A 22459-nucleotide genomic window follows, 5' to 3' on the forward strand; every position below is an offset into this window, starting at 1 on the left:
GTCTAACTGTAATCAGTCTTCCCGTTGGGTGGATACTGAGTAAAATTATGTAAAATAAAAAGAAAATCAAACGAAATGGCTCATACATAGTTATCATCTTTAAATAATTAATGTCAGAGTAGTTGATATAGCCTATCTAAAAATACAAAAATAAACTAACGTAGAATATTGTGAGGTGGGTGTATCATGCTCAATCAGTGAGGGGAATACTTGTTTACCTAAACACCTCGACCGCCCCCTTCCCCGTCAGTTCAAGCCTTATCAGCTGATCCGAGAGCTGCCTGTGTAGAGTTTACAGTTTCTCCTGAAGCTGAATTCAGATCAGCTCATAGAGGGGTTCAGTAAAGCTCAGTCTACCCAACCTCATGTGTTCAATCCCGCCTACTGTTAGGCAGCCCGAGAACCTCACATAGTAAAATGGCTGAAAAACAGAAACACGAAGGCAGGGTAAAGATAGGACACTACATCCTCGGAGACACGCTGGGAGTCGGAACATTTGGAAAAGTGAAGAGTTAAGTATATTCATTTACTATACGTGTTCGGACGTTGCATGGAATGCGAGTACGAACGTATGTTTTCGGGGTTGTTAGTGCTGAACTTGCCGGTGGACGATGTGCGCAATTTATGTAGCATGAAATGCGTAGTAAGAACCTCCGCTAACGTCCTCCAGGCGCAGAGAGTGCTTATGCTGTTAGTGAATACGGCGCAGAGATGGAAATTCTTTCAGCACCACACAAGACGGTGCACTTGAAATCATGTTTTCGTACATTTTTAGTATCACAACATTTGGGGAACTATCTGGCATTTCGGAAATGTTTAGGGTTCACATACTTACGCCTTCTTAAAATGTGGCATTTTAAAAATTTTAATGCTCTGTCATCCTCCGTGAATCGCGACCAGGCATTGAGCTGCGCTCTTAAATATATTTGCATACATTTCCAGCTCCCAAATTATTGAATCTTTAAAACGTTTGTCTCAAAAGTGTCTTCTAATGATTACTGTAAAAGTAGCTCTGGAGCTAATGTCGTAGTTGGTATATTTTACCTGCAGGACTGCTTTGACCTTGCCGTCATTTTCTATTCTAAGCGCGAGTGGGATTTTGGCAATGACCTTTCGCACGGGTATAGCACTGTCTTTGAGCTTTGCTCCACATTTATTAAAGTAAAATCTTATTATATAACCGGTCTATGTTGCATTAAAATAAATGTTCTCAATTATTAGTATATGTCTGTGCACATAAATCCGTTTTAAACTAATTTATTGATTGGCAGTGCATTATAATTTCATTAAAAAAAAGAGAAAAAAAAAAACAACAACCCAGAAATGTCTATATATACAGCATTTTTGCCTCAACACAAGCATTCCCATTTATCTTATGACCATTTCTCAGCTGGGTGTCTGACAAGATACAGGATTCAGCCCGCCTTTACTATAGGGTTTAACAGTACCGCCCACTTTCCCAGATGAACTATTTTCCCCATTCATTTCCGCAAAGGGAAACCAAACCAACCAGCTACAGGGTGAATCAAAACATTACAAACTTTGATTTGAAGCAACAACAACAACATTTTCTTTTTGAAAATCAGACAAAAGGACAAATGTACAGGACTGTTCACATGACAACTTTTTGAAAATCTTATTTTTTTTTTAAATATAATATTGCAGTATTTATTACAAATGTTTTAGTTTATTCATGCACACAAATTTTTTTAAATTCCTGTGCCCTCATAATCTTTAATCAAAATAACTTCCCCCTCCCTCTAGTGGAGGGGGAAGTTCTCTTCTATGATGACGTTCACTTGTGTGAGGGCGGGACAACCGGTCACTCACATGACATCACAGCAGTAGCAAACCACAACAATCTGTTGGTTAAATCTAATCCATTTACACTGGAAGAAATCAAGTCCCGCTCTACAAAAATCCTGATTCTCAATTTATCCACAATCCTGCAGCTCTACTAAAGGAATAGGGCTAATTCACTTAAAAATGAAAATTCTGTCATCATTTACTTCAAGTTGTTTCAAACCTATATGAATTTCTTTCTTCCACAAAATGAGACATTTTGAAGAAATTGAGTTCCCCATTGACTTCCATAGTAGGGGAAAAAATACTATGGAAGTCAATGGGGTCCATCAACTGTTTGGTGACCGAAATTCTTCAAAATATCTTCCTTTGTGTTCAGCAGAAAAAAAAAATGGATACAGCTGTACATGTTTGAAACAACAAAATTTTATTTTTTAAGTGAACAATTCCTTAACCACTTAGCTACTAGCTAAGCTTTACCTTTACTAGCTTTATTTGGGGGCAGTCATGGCCTAATGGTAACAGATGGTAACAGAGTTGGACTGGTGACCCAAAGGTTGCTGGTCGATTCCAGTACCAGCAGGAATATGACTGAGGTGTCCATGAGCAAGGCACCTAACCCCCAATCGCTCCCCGGGCGCCACTCAATGCTGCCCACTGCTCCGGGGGTGTGTATCCACGTTTGCTGTGTGTGTGTGTTCACTACTCACTGCTCTGCTCCTAATGTGTGTGCACTTACTTGGGTGGGTTAAATACAGAGGTCAAATTCCAAGTATGGGTTACCATACTTGGCCATCACGTGTCACTTTCACTTTACCTCTAGCTCAGCAGTGTCCAGTCCTGCTCCTGGAGGGCCAATGATGTCTGGCAAAGTTCAGCTCCAAGCAACCACTTGCCTGGAAGTCTCTTGCTATCCCGAAAACCTCGATTAGCCGTTTTCAAGTGTGTTTAATTAGGATTGGCTCCTAACTCTGCAGTGTATTTGCCCCCAGGATCAAGATTGGAAACCCCAGCTCTATCTGATTAAACTAGTTTGTCATACTGATTAGCCTGCTAGGCTAAACATGAGTTTAAACACTACCACTATACATTTGTACAAAATGTTGAGGATACTTGGCTATTTTGATTAAGTTGAATTGAAAAAGATAGCACGTTAACGCAATGCATTTTTGAACAGACGTAATAAACAGCTACTTTAGGGTCCTGGGGGGATAAAAATCCTTCGGGGTAAGAGAATCTTCACTAGTGACTATCCTGAGGTGTGATGTCAGCCGTGGCCATCAATAGAGTGCGACAGTCAGGTTCTGGAAGTAAAAACTGAAATTGATTTTGAACGGTAAATTTAAAACCTAAAGAGCTATGAGGTTGTTAATACATGGTATTTTCTTCTGCTGAAGACGTCGGTCCACATTATTTTTTTTAAATGATCGCGTTTAACAGCCGAATTCCTGGTGAAAAAAAAAACTACATTACCCAATAATAACCCTTGATGCTGTGCAGAAAAAATTCCACCAAAAAAACACTCCCATGAAGCACTGTGAATGGCTTAATTGAGTCGATCTCTCTACGATCTCAAAATACGTAGGCCTAAATGTTTGTAAATAATCGACATTTGTAAATGAGTAGTTTTATGTTTCTCCATAGTTTTTAGTTTATGCTATTTGCAATGCTTGATGGGATTGCAGTTCGATCCCTACTAAAGCCGTTAAGTAGTAAGTACACAGTCTTGTACCTTTGTATTTTTGTCCGATATTTTAATTACTTTTTTTTAATGCTTCAAATCAAAGTTTGTAATGTTGTATTTCACCTCATGATTGTCTTGGTTCATGACTCAGCCTATAACGCTTTAACAAACACTTTTTAAAAATCCCTATGGGAAAATTAATGAAAAATAATACTTCCCGAACTAGCGCTCCTGAAAAAGGAGGTGGGCGCTAATGCACTCTATGGAGAAAGGTGCTCCTTGCAGTCAGATGATGAAGTTACAACATCTACCAAAGGTTTTTGCTGTCTAGGTAGTTAGCTCGCTTTTTGAGGTTTGAGGCTTGTGGCAAAACCAAATTTGAACATTCACACACAAACAAAAAACAAAAAACAATCAATGACCAGTAGAACAAATGTCCTTGAGGAGAGTCTTAAGATCTTTATCAAGGTGGGAAATCTAACAGCCTTATTAGGCTCCACAGGAGATCCCATGACTGCAGTTTAAGCACACTCATGCAACTTTTCAGGGAAACGCATGCAAGATAACAAATAATCCACCTTAATACTAAAAACACTGAAATGGTTTATTCCTTGCCTGTAAAGACTGTACAACAGAAACTGCTTGAGGGTGCTGATATGAATAAAGCCCTTTAAAGTCCCTCCATACTGCATGCTCAGGGTGTCACTGGACTTAAATATCCACAGCGGAAGCACATTATGTTTGCAAGTCACCCTCTGACTGTTAGTAGACATGAATAGAGGCTTTGCTTTTACAGCTCTATTAACTGACCTTTAATTCATTATTTCTTCATGTAGCTCAGGCAGTGAATGTAGTGTCAATATGGACACTAAAAATACTAAATAAACCTGAATAGATTAAGTTACAGTTATACCAATCAAATTATTTTAAGGTTCAGAATAGGCAAGAAATAACTGAAATACTTATACTTAAATACTGATAGATTTGTAACATTAGACATGTCTTTGTTGTAAATGTTTATGTAAGTATACTTTAGTGTGTGTGTGTGTGTGTGTGTGTGTGTGTGTGTGTGTGTGTGTGTGTGTGTGTGTGTGTGTGTGTGTGTGTGCGTGTGCGTGTGTGTTCAGGTTGGGGGTGAGAAATATGTCATCTTGTTACAATAATGAGCAAGACTGATAATATATCAAACCAAACCAAATGTGGGTATTTGTTTTCTTAAATTTTGCTCAAGAGTGAGCAGTATCTAATTCTAGATAGGCAGTATATGAAAGTCTAAACTCAGAGTAGATCAAGTTTTGTTTGTTTATATTAAGGGCTCAGACCTGAAATGAAGGTCTCTCTATCTTTGTTTTCTTAGAGGGTTTGTGTTGAAGGTCGCCGGCCCGCAGCGCTAATGCTTGCTTTCATTGGAATAAAACTTATCTTTCATCAGTGGTGTTTACAATAACCTAACTGCTGGTGATGGTATTTCAGCTGAGTCTTCATTGTTGTGTGTGTGTGTGTGTGTGTGTGCGTGTGTTTGGCCAACAGTTGGAGAGCACCAGCTAACAGGACACAAAGTTGCTGTGAAGATCCTCAACAGGCAGAAGATCCGCAGTCTCGATGTTGTGGGGAAAATCAAACGAGAGATTCAGAACCTCAAGCTCTTCAGACATCCACACATCATCAAGCTGTGAGTGAATCATCATAAAAAACAACAACATGAAAAATGCAATCAGCATCAACAGAATCCACTGAGTATGCCCTTGCAGTGCACTGATGATTATCTACCTTGATTGGAAGAAAAATCATTTTTACACTGGGTTAACTGACGGCTTAAGCTTCTTAAAGATTTTAAGAAGCTTTATGTCTTTGAACTGCAATTTCAGGCGACTTTAATATGGTGCACTTAAAACTTTAGGAGCATTACAAGGATCATTACACATGCTGACTTTATGTGCTCAATGCGTGTCAGTTTTTGTGAGATTTAACATCACTAATGACAAGGATGTGGAATACTTCAAAAACAAATAGGTGACGGAACAGATGTTTTTCCTATGTGGTTAGACATGTACGGATAATTGATTTTAATGAGTCCAATTGAAAAGACCAGCTTCGACCTGCTTACATTTCCATGCTGGTCCAGTCTGGTGTGTGCTGGAAGCTGGTATAGCAATTATGGTCTCAAGAAAAGCCTATAAGCTCCCAAATTCAAGACAAACACTTATTAAAACTAAGCTGCAAAAACAGATTGTTCTGAAATCCTCAGGTTTCTGGTGTTATTGTAATATATGTGTTTTAAATTAAATTTTATAAATAAAAAGATAAAACACACACACACACACACACACACACACACACACACACACACACACACACACACACACACACACACACACACACACACACACACACACACACACACACACACACACATATATATGTAAAAGCCCACTGGAAATGAAATGTGCCTCTTAAAGACAGCTAGGGTGGGAAATGGCTTTATGAAAAGTAAAATATATGTTCTTATATAAAAATATATACGTCCAATAATGTTCCTAACATTATAATTGCATCTCAGCACAAAAGTAGTGATGGGCTCTTGCAAAAACTGCATTTTGAAGCTTTGAAACTTTAAACCAGTATGTATCAACCTGCCAAAGTTGCCTTGATTTCAGTAAACCTTCTCAATTTTAATGGTTCACCACTAGGGATCTGAATCTCAGTGAACCAGTTTCTATATGGTTTTTAAACTGATCTAAAATCAGTTTTATAGTGTAGACAATATTTTTTTTTTCAAAACAAACTCTACAAATTAAAAGAACACATTGTACAGACACTTTGGTATTTGAGGATTTCTAGATTGCATTTAATAGATTACACGGTTACACTTTATTTTGATGGTTCACTTTAGACATTACCAACTATAAGCAACTTTGCAACTACATGTCAACTACCAGTCATAGAGTATTAGTAGACTGTTAGTAGAATGTTGGGTTAAGGTTAGGTGTTAGGATTCAGGTAAGTAGAATAAGTTGACAGGTACCTGCAAAGTTACTTATAGTCAGTAGAATGTCTTTTGGGTGACCATCACAATAAAGAGTTAGCAGATATTAAGCAGACAATTAAACACAGTTTTTATTATACTATAAACCAAGAAAACCAAAACCAAGGACAGGAGCACAATGAACAAGAAACAAAACTCACCAAGAAGACAGTTCAAACGAAACAAGACCTGACAATGCATTAGACTAGAGAAACACAAGGGCTAAGTGGATAATAAGGCACAGGTGTACACAGACATTGGAACAGAGGGAGACAGGAACAAGACAGAACAACAAACTGAAAGTCACGTAACGAAAGTGCAAATACAACCAAATACATCCCGCATTTTAATTGGGAGGAAATGTACCGACGCCACTCACAGTTCAATGGCACATTTCAGGGTTGCTCTGATCAGAAGTTAAGGAGACAAAGACAGCATAATCTTCTTATCCTCTCATGTCCCAATCTCTCATTTTCCTTCTTTTCCACTCTCACTTATTCCCCTTTTCTCATCATAGTGCAATAGCTGTGTTATTGTATTCTCGACACATGTACCATGTTAAGCCCCTGCTGTGTTTTTTGTGTCTGCTTCTCTGGGAATTTGAAGAGCATGCTTTGTTCTCTCCTTTTATCATTCTTCTTTTCAATGATTGGATTTTGTAAAGTTACATTATGTTTATTTGAAAATCACATCAGGTGTCCCAGACTTTTTTCAGTATTCCATATTAAGCCCCTCTGAGGAATACAGGCCTTGTCCTTTGAAAGGCTGTCTGTGTCTCCCACTATAAGGGATCTTATGTTGAATATTGGTACAACAACACAGCAGACTGCAAGTAGACATTTCTGTTTCCAATAAGTGTGGCATAACATGCTGATGCTCTTATTGTCGTCCAATACAATTGAGTTTAAAATAAGCTTGTTAGATAGTTTTTATTGACTTATTATTATTATTTTTTTACTATAATTTTTTACATGCACTATGCAATGACATTTTCAATGAATTTGACTTCCGTGAGTGAAACAGAATATTTGGTAAGAAGTTATGTTGGGTAGGATTTTATGGGTTTGCCAGTAGTTCAGATTTATACTGAAAAGTATTTTTTAGAGACATTTGTTTTGTGATTAAATTAAATTCACAAGAAACTATTTATATAAATTAAAATAATACATTATTTAATAATTGTAACTTAAAATTGTAGATTTACTATCTATACATCATAGATACGTTATATCTATAAATGAATTGTATATAATTTATTTATAGATAAATTATATATATATATATATATATATATATACATACATACATATATATATATATGTAAATATATAGCGCAACATATTTGTTATGTCAGCAAGAAATAAAAATTAAATTAAACATTAAATTAAATTAAATATTACATTAAAAATAATTTTATGAGGTTTTTAATTATAGCTAGAAATGATATGACTATAATGTAACAACTATAAAATGTATAAACTCACTTTTGCTGGAAAACAATGGCAAAGAGTTTTCATCTTATTATAGTTGATGCTTGCAATCACAAATCAAGATATCTTTCAAGTCAGCTGAAGTTGCAATAATATTGTTTCACATATCGGAGAAATCAAAATGTTTCTCTTTGCAGGGTATAATAACATTTGTACATGATAAAGAAAGTGTCCCCCGGGCCATTGGCCATCCTTATTGTTGAGCTCTGTATTGCTGTATGTTGAAAGCAACAACATTAAAGCCTCTTGTTGAGTTTCTGTGGTTCTTTTCTCGGGTGTGTTGCAGGTATCAGGTGATCAGCACTCCCACAGACTTCTTCATGGTGATGGAATATGTGTCTGGAGGGGAACTCTTTGACTATATTTGTAAGCATGGAAGGGTAAGAATCATCTGAAGAGCTCTTGCTACTGAAGTCAGCTGCAGGCTAACAGCCTCTTAGAATCATGGGAAAGGCTATTGGCTTTCTCATTGGTTCTCCAAAGTTGCATGCCATACCTAATTTGTAAAATGACTGAACATTACAATTAATAGAGTTCTGCACAACAAAACATATACAATTATGGACAACACAATTATTGTGTTAGTCACCTAAGAGCTGGAAACTGTTTTATGAGCCTCATGACTCTTAACTTGCTTTTGTGGCTCTGGTCTGGATTTAAGCATGGATTAACCTTTGAGTCTTCCAGAGCTGTTGGGGTTATGGGGATCTAGCTTATTCAAACAGCGCCTGATCCAGTGAAGTGTTCGTGGGAAGGGTCAGAGAGTTCATGCATATATACCGGGCTCAGTCTTTGTGTTATCTGGGTTGCCTACAATGGCACTGCCTGACGGTTCATATTGCAGGACATGTTTAGATTGAACGCACAGCTGACTGTGGTGAAATTTGATCCTTTTTATTTTTAGTGCCTTAATTCATCAACACTTGAACAGGTTTTTGAATTACTTTTGACAATGTTGTTTCATATAAGATTAATTCAGTTAAATTAGAAGGGTTTTTTTCTGTCATCTAAAAGGCGGTAGAGTTTACATTAATATTCCATATTGATATGATTTATCTATATTTGAGCATTTAAGGAATTTAATGAATTATAATACATAATTTGCATTGACAAATAACATATAGCCTACCTTTATAGAGATAACAGACTATCTGTCTGTCTGTCTGTCTGTCTGTCTGTCTGTCTGTCTGTCTGTCTGTCTGTCTGTCTATCTATCTATCTATCTATCTATCTATCTATCTATCTATCTATCTATCTATCTATCTATCTATCTATCTATCTATCTATCTATCTATCTATCTATCTATCTATCTATCTATCTATCTATCTGTCTGTCTGTCTGTCTGTCTGTCTGTCTGTCTGTCTGTCTGTCTGTCTGTCTGTCTGTCTGGCTGGCTGGCTGGCTGGCTGTATGTCTATCTCTTCGTCTGTCTGTCCAGTGTATTTAACAAATATAAGTTCCCACTCTAAATATATTTTAGTAAAATATTTCCATTTTTAATTCATTTAATTATTCAAATAATTTAAATGTATTGTATCGGGGGCATAATACATGAATTAAATGATTGAAATTAATATATCTAAATACCTGCTGTATCATATTCAATACATTTTCAATACTGTTTTTCTAGCAATGTAATTACATATTAGGTAAGGACATTGCTTAAATTCACTAAATATTCATTTTGAAATATTATTAACAATATAAAAGTTATTCTTGACATTATTTTATCCAAATAAAAAGGTTCCTAGCCAGAAGACGAGTATTTGATCTGGATAGTAGTACTGATTTTGACTTGAATGTAAAACTTTGTATCAAATACAATGCAGACAGCTTTAACCCACAGAGAACAAATACTTTTTTTTATTATAAATAATGTTTTATGTAGTAATCTCTCTTTATGTCTCTCATGTGCAGGTGGAAGACACAGAGGCGAGACGTCTTTTCCAGCAGATCATCTCAGCTGTAGATTACTGCCACAGACACATGGTGGTGCACAGAGATCTCAAGCCAGAAAATGTACTGCTGGATGGCAACATGAATGCCAAGATCGCTGACTTTGGTACACACACACACAAACACACTCTCACAGAAAGCCAATGTTGTGCAGACAGTGAGGCATAGTTGCCAAGCAACCAGCTGCAGTTTTGCTGCATGTCCAGTTGTGTGGTTTATATGAGGCATGCTGTTTGATTATCCACAGAAGAGCAGAGACAGGAAAGAGGGAAAGAGAAATACACAAAAATCTGCCCTGAAGCTAGATTTGTTGAGCTACACACATATACAGTGGGGTCCAAATGTGGTCCAAGAGCACTAGTGAAAATGCTTTATTTTCTAATTTAACATATATCTATATTTTAAATTACCTTTTACTTTGTATTATTTACACACACGCACGCACGCACGCACGCACACACACACACACACACACACACACACACACACACACACACACACCACACACACACACACACACACGAACACACACACACACACACACACACACACACACACACACACACACACACACACACACACACACACAAACACATACATACTGTATACACACACACACACACACATACACACACTAAGTATAATTATAGTACAAAAAATGTACTTCTATTTTCTATAAATCTATTTCACAGATTTTAAAAAGATACAGCAAGCTGTTCATATAACAAATACATAAATACCCCAATCTACATATATATTGGTAGAATGTTATTTTAATATTTATTAATATATTGGCATTGTATTGTGCAGTGGGCATAACACATGCATTACAATGATGATTGAAATGAATATACCTGAAATATCTGCTGCACCCTGCAGATGCACTGAGCTACACCACATATACAGTGGAGTCCAAAAGCCTGAGACCAATTGTGAAAATTCTTCACTTTAAAAATTTCCAAACGTTTTTTACAACTTCATATTATTTTTTATTTTATTATTTGTTTTTATTAAAATTCCCAGATTGTCAAATATAGTGTCATACGTTTGGATCCCACTGTATTTAGATCTGCCCTGAAATACGTTTTGTTTTACTTGTATATATTTATTTGATTCACTCAAATTGCCTGTCAGGGCCCTTTCACACCTACCTTGTTTGGTCCGGACTTTCGTACTTTTCAGTTCGGTCCGAATCAAAATTACAGATGTGAAACCTACCCCGAACCACGGTCCGGACCAAACAGATGAAATTTGGTCTGACGAATTGACAACACGCTGACGTCAGACGCACGTCCATTTACAAACCAATCAATGTCAAGATGCAGCCCACATAGATGATGACGATAGGACACAAGTATGTCACGTAAAGTTCTTTAGTGCACTCGCATAATTGCAGTGTGAAACCAAACCAAAACTGTCTGAAATTATAAAATGTATCAAAACGTGAACTTTGGTTCGGACCTTGGTGCGACTTTCAGGTGTGAAAACGCCCTTAAGTGTATTTGTGCGGTTCTGCTTGTCAGGTCTGTCAAACATGATGTCAGATGGAGAGTTCCTGAGAACAAGCTGTGGATCACCAAACTACGCTGCACCAGAGGTCATTTCAGGAAGGTGAGAGGTCATGTAGTCAGTTTTATTAAAGTCTTGACAACCAGATTATGTAAGGAATGATCAGTTCTTGGACAATATGCGCTACACTGTATTATATGTATCGATAGTCAAAGGTCTGGCTTGCAAGACAATCAGTCCAAAAAACCATGGCTGGCTGTTTGTGTTGCGGTATGGACTGCATTGATACACTGCACATAAATATTATATAAGGACTGCATACATTTTTTATGCAATACCCATTGTCGTCTTGTTCTGCTTGTTTCTGGAAAATTTCTCATTCGTTCTGAGGCCCTGTTTACACCTGGTATTAAGATGCGCTTTGGCCGATCGGATCACAAGTGGACGACGCTAAATACAGGTGTAAACGGGTCTAAAACATTTTGAGCTTGTCCGCTTGCGACCATTTCCTGAGGTAGTCGAAAACGCATTCGACTGGATTGCTTTCGTAGTATAGATGCTCATGTCGTCGAATGTGTTCGAACAGCCACAATAAACCGCCTACACTCCGCCTACTGCCCTAAAGCGTAAACATGTGAAGTGCAATAGCCAGATGGGATTTAAACTTTGTCGACCTAAGTTGGGTTTGAAGATGAAAAAATTTACCAAGCACAATGTTCTCTCACCATTCCTGATTTCTAACACACACTCACAGCACTCGCCGTGATCTTTTGGCTATCAGAGTAGAAACAAAAGCTGCTGCAGTGTATGTTTGCCTTACTGCATTCATATGTAAATTGCATGAGCTTATTTTGTCCATTAGATAGAAAGATCTGAAAAACCCATACCGCCCATAGCCGTACCCTTGAAGAAATCAGGACAGAAGTGGTTAAAAGTGGACAAAAAAGATCAGGAATGTGTCCCATTCATCTACTTGTGATCTGATCAACCAAAACTAATCTTAATACCAGGTGTAAACAGGACCTGATCGACACGTAGACACAATGTAGTAGCCCACGCACTCACACAATGACACTTATGTTGTGTTTCAGGCTGTATGCTGGTCCAGAGGTGGACATCTGGAGCTGTGGCGTCATTCTCTATGCACTGCTCTGTGGGACTCTGCCATTCGATGACGAGCACGTGCCCACCCTTTTCAAAAAGATCCGTGGAGGGGTCTTCTACATGCCAGAATACCTCAACCGCTCAGTGGCCAGTCTACTAATGCTCATGTTGCAGGTGGACCCACTGAAGAGAGCTACTATCAAAGACATCAGGTTGCTATTAGTCATCCCACACACTCCTATTTTAACAGTCTAACCACATGGTCTAAGGTGCACGGCGCAAGTCCACTTAAGGTCGTGTCCGAATCCACTTTTGCTAGTTTAACGAAGGGAAAAATGGTCGGCTGGTGCGTCGCATGGTCTAAAAGTGTTATCCCTATTCTCTTAATGAGTAATGGGTGCGTTTTGGACATAACGTGAAATAAACCCATCAGAGTCTCATCTCCGATTCCCTTTAAAAGCCAGTTGCGTTCGCGCCATGGTGGATTCGCTATTTAAACAACTGAATTTGATAGTGGAAAGACTGAACGCTTCTCCAGAAAGAAAACCGATCTGCTCATATGCGAGGTTAAAGCCAGACAAGCCAGATTCCACATATCTTTATGTACACAATATTAATCTTTTACATTGTAATCCTTTTATTTTTAATATTTGGCATGTTTGTGTGCTGCTGCGCATCCCTGTGTGTGCAATAAGCAGAGTGTGTCTGTAATGAGCAGATTGTGTGTGTGTGTGTAATAAGCAGAGTGTACTCACGTTGTGCACTCGCCTTTAGGCGCACAATACCAATGCGCTCTTTAAATAACAAAAAAAAATACTGCGCCATTGACCTTAGACCAGGTTTCAGTTGTTTAATGGCGCAGTCTATTTCAGTTTCCTCAAAATAGCAATGCGCCAACAATGCGCCTGAACACACCTCGTTTACAGACCAGCACGCCCATGGGCGCAAATGCATTTGCTATTTAAACAAAATGGTTTCTAAACCATGGCTGAAACTAGCAAAAAACACTTGCGCATTTGCGCCAAGTGTATGATAGGGCCCCATAAACTTATGCACTCTGTCAGTTTAACCATAGTATGATTTTAACAAATATTTAAATACAACATACAGTACTTTTATTTTCTTCTCTCCCTTATGACAGAGAGGATGAGTGGTTTAAACAGGATCTTCCTGGCTACCTCTTCCCCGAGGACCCCTCATACGACTCCTCAGAGGTGGACGAGGAGGCCGTGCGGGAGGTGTGCGACAAGTTCGAATGCACTGAAGCCGAAGTACTGAGCAGCCTCTACAGCGGAGACCCTCAAGACCAGCTGGCCGTGGCGTACCACCTCATCATCGACAACCGGAGAATCATGAACCAGGCCAGCGAGTTCTACCTGGCCTCCAGTCCCCCAACTGGCTCCTTCATGGAGGAGGGCATGCCCCTGCCACCAGGGGTCAAACCTCACCCCGAACGGATGCCCCCGCTCCTGGCCGACAGTCCTAAGGCACGGTGCCCTCTGGACGCCCTCAACACTACCCGGCCCAAACCGCTGGCGGTGAAGAAGGCAAAATGGCACCTGGGCATTCGGAGCCAGAGCAAACCGTACGACATCATGGCTGAGGTTTACCGTGCCATGAAACAACTAGAATACGAGTGGAAAGTGAGTGGCTTGAAACAAGCAGAAGCATACATGTTTGATTTGATATTGAGAATAGATATGTCAGTGTGTCGGATGTCGTGGGATTTAGGTGGTGAACCCGTATCACCTGAGAGTGCGCCGGAAGAATCCTGTCACTGGGAATTTTGTGAAGATGTGTCTGCAGCTCTACCAGGTGGACAACCGTAGCTATCTGCTCGACTTCAAGAGCATCGATGGTGAGCATCAATCAATCAGTCTTTTTTAATGACAAGTACCACCAAAAACAATGATCTCTTTACTGGAATTAAAAGGCAGCTATTTATTTGCATGTACCTACTTTAACTGTATGAAAAATGATAACATTTCCACTATTCTCTCAATTGACATTTTGTTGTGACTTGACTTTGTCTTATTCTCGTGACTCCTTTATTTAATCAAAAATACAGTAAAAACTGTAGTATTGCGAAATATTATTAACATTTAAAATAACTTAATAAAATATTTTCTATTTAATTTTAATATATTTATGTAATTTATTCCTGTGATGGCATTGCTGTATTTTCAGCATCATTACTCCAGTCTTCAGTGTCACGTGATCCTTCAGAAATCATTCTGATATGATGATTTGATGATCAAGAAACATTTATTATTATTATCAATGTTGCGCTGTACAATATTTTCCTGAAAACGGTGGTAAAAAAAAATCAGGATTCTTTGATGAACAGAAAGTTCTTTATTTGTATATATATATATATATATATGTATATATATATATATATATATTGGTAACATTATACAAACATTTATGTCACCAATTTAATGCATCCTTGCTGAATAAAAGTATTAATTTATAGAAATAAAAAAAAACTCTAAACATTTGAAGTGTAGATGTGAAGCCCCTAATGTACAAAAATCCTAGTAATGCCTCTGATCTAGATGCATTTAGCCAGTTGTAACCTGGCTTGTTACTCTTCATTATATCTGTCTGATAAAATGTAAAAATTCTTTCGCTCTCTTTTCAGATGATGTGATCGAGCACAAGTCAGGGTCGTCGACTCCTCAGCGCTCTGGCTCTACAGCTGGCCTCCATCGACCACGGCTCAGCATCGACTCTGCGAGCGTGGCTGTTGAGATGCCCCAGCTCAGCAGCTCTCTGCCGGGGTCTCTGACCGGGAGCACACCCCTGCTGGCCCCGCGTCAGGGCAGCCACACCATGGACTTCTTTGAAATGTGTGCCAGTCTCATCACTACCTTGGCTCGCTGAGACCAACGTGCCCAGAAAACACCACCATCTGGTGGTCTTTACCTCTTAGAAACCAGTCAAAAGGTGAAGGGTTAAGGGGTTGTGAATTATGGAGTTCGGGGTTGCTTTTATGTCAGTCCCACAGTAGCAGCACAGACATACAGTGGCCCCAAAAAGGTTTTGGACACTAAAGACACAGGTATGAGTTGTTGTATTAGTTAACCTATCATTTCAAGGCCATCAGCAAACAAGTCAAGCTAAACCTTCTTGTTATCACTTTATCATGCTCCATTTTACATACTTACGTAATGTGTTATACAAGGTGGCATGCAATTTATTATTTATACCATAATAATATAGAGTTGGAATAATAATATAATAATGGAAATTATTATTATTATTATTACTATATAATAATAACAACAACAATTATTATTACAATTATTATTATGTTCCATTGATGTTTGACAACCATGATGATTCCCAATCCCCCCCCCCCCCCCCCCCCCATAACTTTTATTTTGTAACTGTATATGTATAGCTTTTATTATTTTAAACCTAACAGATCTTTTATTTGAAAATAAAATGAAACATTAATTTTGTCCAAAGCATTTTTAGGGCCACTTTAACATTTAAGGTTTTTCCTTATCATCATATGTTTAAAGAATTCAAAAAATCATAAACATACTTCTGATTTTATATATACATTTCTTTCGATATTATGTATTATACAGTATATTTATATTCGCATATCAATCACTTGAGTTGCATAGTTTAGTTTAATAGCTACTGATTGCAAGGACATACCAAAACAATAGGTTTATACATACAGAGCAAAGATCATTATTGAATTATATTATAGTAGAGATTCTTCCTTATTTTGCGAAGAAATCATATCTATTCACATTATTTAAGAGTTAATTTATAGAGTGAAGAACTTATATTGAGCGTTCAGGCTTTGGCTTGCAGTCTCCAGAGAGCATTTATATAGCAGTGTTGGTGAATGTCAGAGTGAATCTCAGATGATACACACCATCTGCAGTGGAAACGGCTGACCGTGACCTATCTGTGTCTGTCTCAGAGGCTTTGCTTACATCATGGGCTGCCATAGAGAGACAAATATGCTGGACGAGGGCAGACAGACCAGCTTAAATGTTGTGCCTTGATATGGCTAAAATGCAAATAGATAAGAATACAGATGATGAAGTGGAGAATGTGCCCGTCATTTTGTCGATATGAGTGAGCCTTTAATCAGACGGCCTTAAAATATTCTCAATACTTGAGATTACAGACAGACAGAAAGACATTATTAAAGCACTTTCCCTGAATGATACATTCAACCCATATTGATGTATGGTTTTCTGTATTTTTGTAATTATTTTACAAAAGTATAGTGAAGTAATAGTAATATGCTATAAATATTATATATACTTATATAAACATTATATATGCGGTGTGTATCATAAAGTGACCCAAGCCAAGAGCATTTAAAAGATTGCGCCATGTGACCCAATCCCCTGTGATGCCTTAAATAGAACTTTGTTTTTAATGCTTTAACATATTTGGTTATGTGTGCGGTTGTTTGTATGGAGTAGATCCAATGTATTTATTAGTTACTCGTATTTATTCTTTATTTAAGCTCACATTTTAAGTGTTAATTTTGAACAAATGACATAAAAAAGTGGATTTCAGTGGGGATCCAGGAAGTGGATATGTTGTAGTTGTCTTTGTGCCAACGTGTGTGATATAGCCAGACGGGTAATAGCCATGAAAGATAACTGAAAGTGAATTATATTGAGTATTATATGCATGTTACATTAATATGACTAATCTTTCAATCAAACAAGACAGCCAAAAAAGAGATGTTTTCAGTTCAACCAATCCCAGACAGCAACATAGTGTCGTCTCAGATCCGGCCCACATCTGATGCACATTGATCCACATGTACTAGATGTGGCCCGGATCTTGGCCGACACTATGTTGCTCTATAGGATAGATCTGAATCATTTGAACCAATCATTTTTCTATTTATGTTGAACGAGTTGCAAAGCTAGATCTACTGTACTAGTCATTTTCATTTTCATTTCTGCTCATAATCTGGAAAAACAGACTTTATCACAACTTGTGTTTTCTATAGATGTGGTGATCTTCATGAATCTCCACCTCTGTCTTGGACTGTACGGAATGGTTAAATGTCTACCATTGTGTGCATGGAGCAGAGCGTTTATGTGTTTTGTACCAGTATGCTGCAGTTTTAGGATACATACTGCAGTTGTACCATTTTAACTGAATGTAAAACAGAAAGATGGAAAGTTCTCGTATCATTTATATGAAATGCAATAGATATGATGCCTCTAAAAAGTTTAACAGTTCGGTGCAAACCACCATTGCTGAGGGACCCGTTATTGCCGGGGAAGATTAAACTGGATTATGTTGTTGTTTTCATGGAAAAATATTGCACAGTCCTCCCAGAATTTAAAGCATTTACGCATTCTTAACATTCTCCCCTCAAATCCCAAGTTAACTCTCGGTCTCTTTGAGGATCAGTGCACCTTTTTGGAGAGAAAGTGCCGAGGTAAAAGATTAAACACATAGTTTAGGGAGTGTATCGCCCCCTGCTGCTGGACTTTGCCATTTTATTTTCTATCAATGGCAAACCTTGGGTGGGAATCGCAGGAATGTGTGCATGCTTTACGCCCATGTGGTAAATCTTTGTCTTAGTTTAAGTCCCTTTCGACAGTTTTATGTCACTTATATCAGCTTTATGGCTGTGTTTTGTGAAAACTGGTCAGAAACTTTACGGCCCCCATTAGTTTCAAAGGGGCATTAGTGCGATGGCCATGGCTTCAGCTCGTGTTCAGTGTTTTGTCTATGTAGAGGCGTTTGTGCTGGATATTACACCCTCCATCTCTCTCCAGTGTAGTGTTGTATGTGTGAACAGCTTCCCTGCAGTAAAACATGAGAATAATGTGTTTTTTGCCTGTTCCCGAGCCCTGCTGGGAGACGACCTCTGCCTGTCAGTGTCTACATGTCTGTATTGTACATGTATGTGTGTCACTTCCTGTCTGTGTGCGGTTTTTATTTTAAAAGTTATGCACTGCATGGTGTTCCTGTTCTGATTTGCACTTTCATTTTTATTGTTAAAAAAGAAAATAAAAAATCGGAAAATAAAGAGGTATATGCAATTTTTAGTTTGTGTAGTTATTTTGACTATGCAACATTATAGCTGTCAAACATATGCAGTTTGGAGCAAATCAATAACACTCTAAAAATAGTTGTTGGCTTAAATTTCTTAGTACAATCAACTTGGATTTTTAAGTCATTTCAACTTAAATGACATTAAACTGACTTTTGAAAAATGAGTTGAATCTTGTATAACTTAGAAAAAGTTGAATTTGCTTAAGTTATTTTGATGTAAACCAATGTTAAAACATATGTTGTCATAACTTACTGATCATTTCATTTTTAACAGTGAACATATGACAACATATAGTCACCACGGTTATGGAAAACCCCAAAAAAATGTAATTGCATGCCTGGAAACATCTCTGGTTACGTATGTAACCCTGGTTCCCTGAAGGGAACGAGAAGCTGCGTGACAACGCTTTGGGAACGCCCCTGCGTGAGTGCGTCATGAAGCACGTATGAAATCAGTCCAATGGCGAGACGGAACGTCATAGGCGGGTGACTTCATCGACCAGGAAACTATATAAGCACCCCAAAACACAAGCGCGTCAGCTTCTGATAAGACTGAAGCAAGTGCTCACGGGCATGCTGGGAGCATGGCATAGACACGCAGCGTCTCGTTCCCTTCAGGGAACCAGGGTTACGTAACGAGAGACGTTCCCTATCAGGGAACTCGAGCTGCGTGACAACGCTTTGGGAACGCTAATACCAACGTCGCCATATGAGCAAGTGTCCGTCGTGTGAAGTCAGAGCGCACGTTCGGACGAAAGCACCTGCGCCCCTGGAGTGGAGCTGAAGTTGAGATGATAAAACTTCACGAATGTGTGCGGTGAGGACCAGCCTGCCGCACCACAAACATCCTGGATTGATACTCCTGACAGGATAGCCATAGAGGCAGCCATACTCCTGGTTGAATGAGCCCTGACAGCCAAAGGAGAAGGCTGACCGGCAGACTCATAGGCAAGTGAGATGGCCTCGACCACCCACTTGCTCAACCTCTGCTTAGATACTGGACAGCCCTTCTTAGGGGGTCCAAAGCAAACAATAGCTGTTCACTCTTTCTCCACAGGGCAGCTCTGTGGACGTACGCATCGAGGGCCCTAACAGGGCAAAGCAGATTTAGTTTCTCTTGGTCTGACGTCAGAAATGGAGGAGGACAGAAAGCCTGCAGTACAATAGGCCTGACCACATTGGTTGGTACCTTGGGAACGTATCCCGGCCTAGGGAGGAGGAAAGCCTTCACCATGCCTGGTGCAAATTCCAAGCACGAGGGAGAGACCGACAGAGCTTGGATATCTCCTATTCTTTTTAATGAAGATATAGCCAGAAGAAAGATAGTTTTAAGAGTGAGGAATTTCTCCGAAACTTCTTCAATGGGCTCGAACGGTGCTGGAGAGAGACCTTCTAGAACAACCGCCAGGTCCCAGGTCGGCACCCTCGTGCGAACTGCTGGCCTCAGCCTCAGAATGCCACGAAGGAAACGGGTTACAAGTGGGTGTCTCCTGAGAGAAGCACCACTCAAAGGGACGTGGTAAGCAGATAAGGCCGCCACATACACCTTCAGTGTGGAGTGGGATAACCCTGTGGAGAAACGCTCCTGAAGGAATTCCAGCACAGCACCCACCGGGCTGTTAACTGGGTCCAGCTGGTGTTCTCCACACCAAGAGGTGAACATTTTCCACCTCAAGGCATATAATTTCCTAGTGGCCGGAGCTCTGGAGTGGAGGATGGTCTCCACGACCTCAGTCGAGAGACCAGATTCTATGAGCTGGGCCCCCTCAGAGGCCAAGCCCACAACCTCCATAGATCTGGGCGGGGTGAAGTATCGACCCGCTCGCCTGACAGAGAAGGTCCCTCATCATCGGAATCTCCAGAGGAGAGCCGTCGAGGAGAGAAATTAGGTCCGCAAACCAAACTCGGGCCGGCCAGTACGGGGCAACCAACAGTAGACTGACCCCGTCCCGGCGAACCCTCTCCAGAACTCCTGGGAGCAGAGCAATCGGGGGAAATGCGTACAGGCGTGACCTCGGCCACTCCTGTACCATCGCGTCCAACCCCAGAGGGGCTGGAGGACTTAGGGAAAACACAGTTGGCAGTGTGATGTTTCCCTGGATGCAAATAGGTCTACCTCGGCACGACCGAAATGTTTCCATAGGAGCTCCACCACCTCGGGGTGGAGTCTCCACTCCCCGGGCCTCAGCCCCTGCCTCGACAGGAGGTCTGCCCCCTGATTCAAATACCCCGGGATATAAATCGCCCTCAGTGAAAGAAGCTTCCCCTGGGACCATAGAAGGATCTGGCGAGCCAGCTTGTATAACGGGCGCGAACGCAGACCCCCCTGATGGTTTATATCAGAGACCACCGATGTGTTGTCTGACCGGACAACAACATGGTGACCTCTCAGGTCTGGGAGGGAGTGTTTCAGAGCCTGAAACACCGCCATCATTTCTAGACAATTTATGTGCCAATGAAGATGATGGTCCTGCCACAGACCCTGGGCCGAGCGACCACTCATGATCGCCCCCCAGCCTGTGAGAGAGGCGTCCGTCGTTAGCCCCCAACACAGGACCTAGGGACAGGAACCAAGGTTCTTTCCACATAGCCAGAGCACGGAGACACCGTCGCATGACCCTGATCTTGCGGAGCGGGTTTCCCCTCAGGGAGAACCCCTTGGTCCTGAGCCACCACTGCAGTGGTCTCATGTACAGCAGGCCGCAAGGTATAACGTTGGATGCTGCTGCCATCAGAACCAGAACCCTCTGATATTCTTTTACAGTGAGTGACTGGCCTAGCTTTGCCTGTTTGACGGCTAAGAGAATCGAAGCTATACGAGCAGGAGACAGACGTGCCTGCATCGTCGTCGAATCCCAAACCACGCACAGAAAAGTGGTCCTCTGTACTGGAGAAAGCACACTCTTCTTGGCGTTGAGCCTCAACCCCAACTTTTTGATATGAGCGAGAACGACATCTCGATGCCGAATCGCCTGATGCTCCGATTGAGCCAGAATCAACCAATCGTCGATATAGTTTAAAATGTGGATGCCCTGGAGTCGCAGCGGAGCCAGAGATGCATCCATACATTTCGTGAAAGTTCGGGGAGACAGTGCTAGGCCGAACGGAAGAACCCGATACTGGTACGCTTCGCCCCCGAAAGCGAACCTCAGGAACTTCCTGTGTTGTGGAAGGATGGAAATGTGGAAGTACGCGTCCTTTAGATCTATCGCGACAAACCAGTCCTCGGACCTGATCTGTGACACGATCTGCTTGAGAGTAAGCATTTTGAATTTGAGCTTCAGTCAAAAATTCTACTAAGGGTACCAGTCTCTCGAGACTGGCCTCTGGAATATTTTGAGTGGCAGACACAGTGCCCTGTAACGGCGCACCGGCAGGGAACAACTGGTCTGACCACTCTAAACCGCTCCTCAGAGCGGGCGAGCGTCCCTCGGGAAATCGCTCGCTGGGACCGTCTACGCCCTGGCACGCAGGCGGGGTTGGCAGAACGGGCCCCTGAGGGCACCGAGAGAGAACGGGCGCTGTGTACTGCGGCGAACACCTTTCTCTCTTGGTGGGGACCACCCTCAGTACCCTGACGTTTCTGGCGTCAGGGCTTCTTCTTCGACGAAGCCTTCCTGGGGACAATAACCGTCCTCAGATCGGCCTTGCCCCTGGAAGACCTCGCCTGAGAGCGCCGCGCCTCGGCCCAGTCTTGCTGGGGAGGAGCACGAGACGCGACACTCCTTTTCTGTTGCGCCCGGTCTGAGGAGCTACTCGACGGCCGGGGCTGCTCCCGCCCAGCAGCCCCGGAGACATGAACACGGAGGGGGAAAATTTCTGGA

The 22459-nt window shown here is 40.6% G+C and overlaps 1 protein-coding gene across 1 annotated transcript; it reads left to right on the top strand.

The window, feature by feature from the left end:
* Positions 1–306: 306 nt before the first annotated feature.
* prkaa2 (protein kinase, AMP-activated, alpha 2 catalytic subunit) lies at positions 307–15598 on the top strand. The gene is made up of 9 exons (XM_077220752.1): positions 307–511; positions 5018–5159; positions 8289–8382; positions 9921–10065; positions 11483–11570; positions 12560–12784; positions 13714–14215; positions 14304–14430; positions 15217–15598. Exons 1-9 carry the CDS (start codon positions 418–420, stop codon positions 15456–15458), a joined length of 1659 nt encoding a protein of 552 aa, XP_077076867.1. The 5' UTR covers positions 307–417; the 3' UTR covers positions 15459–15598.
* The last annotated feature ends 6861 nt before the right edge of the window (positions 15599–22459 follow it).

Source organism: Siphateles boraxobius, unplaced genomic scaffold (genome assembly GCF_051911475.1).
Source record: "Siphateles boraxobius isolate OS27281-9 unplaced genomic scaffold, OSU_SipBor_1 8, whole genome shotgun sequence".
In the NCBI taxonomy this organism is placed as follows: Eukaryota; Metazoa; Chordata; class Actinopteri; order Cypriniformes; family Leuciscidae; genus Siphateles; species Siphateles boraxobius.

Coding starts and splice junctions, on each gene's coding strand:
- prkaa2 (XM_077220752.1), top strand. CDS start 418: ATGGCTGAAAAACAGAAACACGAAGGCAGGGTAAAGATAGGACACTAC. Junction 14,216..14,303: donor AACTAGAATACGAGTGGAAA/GTGAGTGGCTTG, acceptor CGTGGGATTTAG/GTGGTGAACCCGTATCACCT. Junction 14,431..15,216: donor CGACTTCAAGAGCATCGATG/GTGAGCATCAAT, acceptor CTCTCTTTTCAG/ATGATGTGATCGAGCACAAG.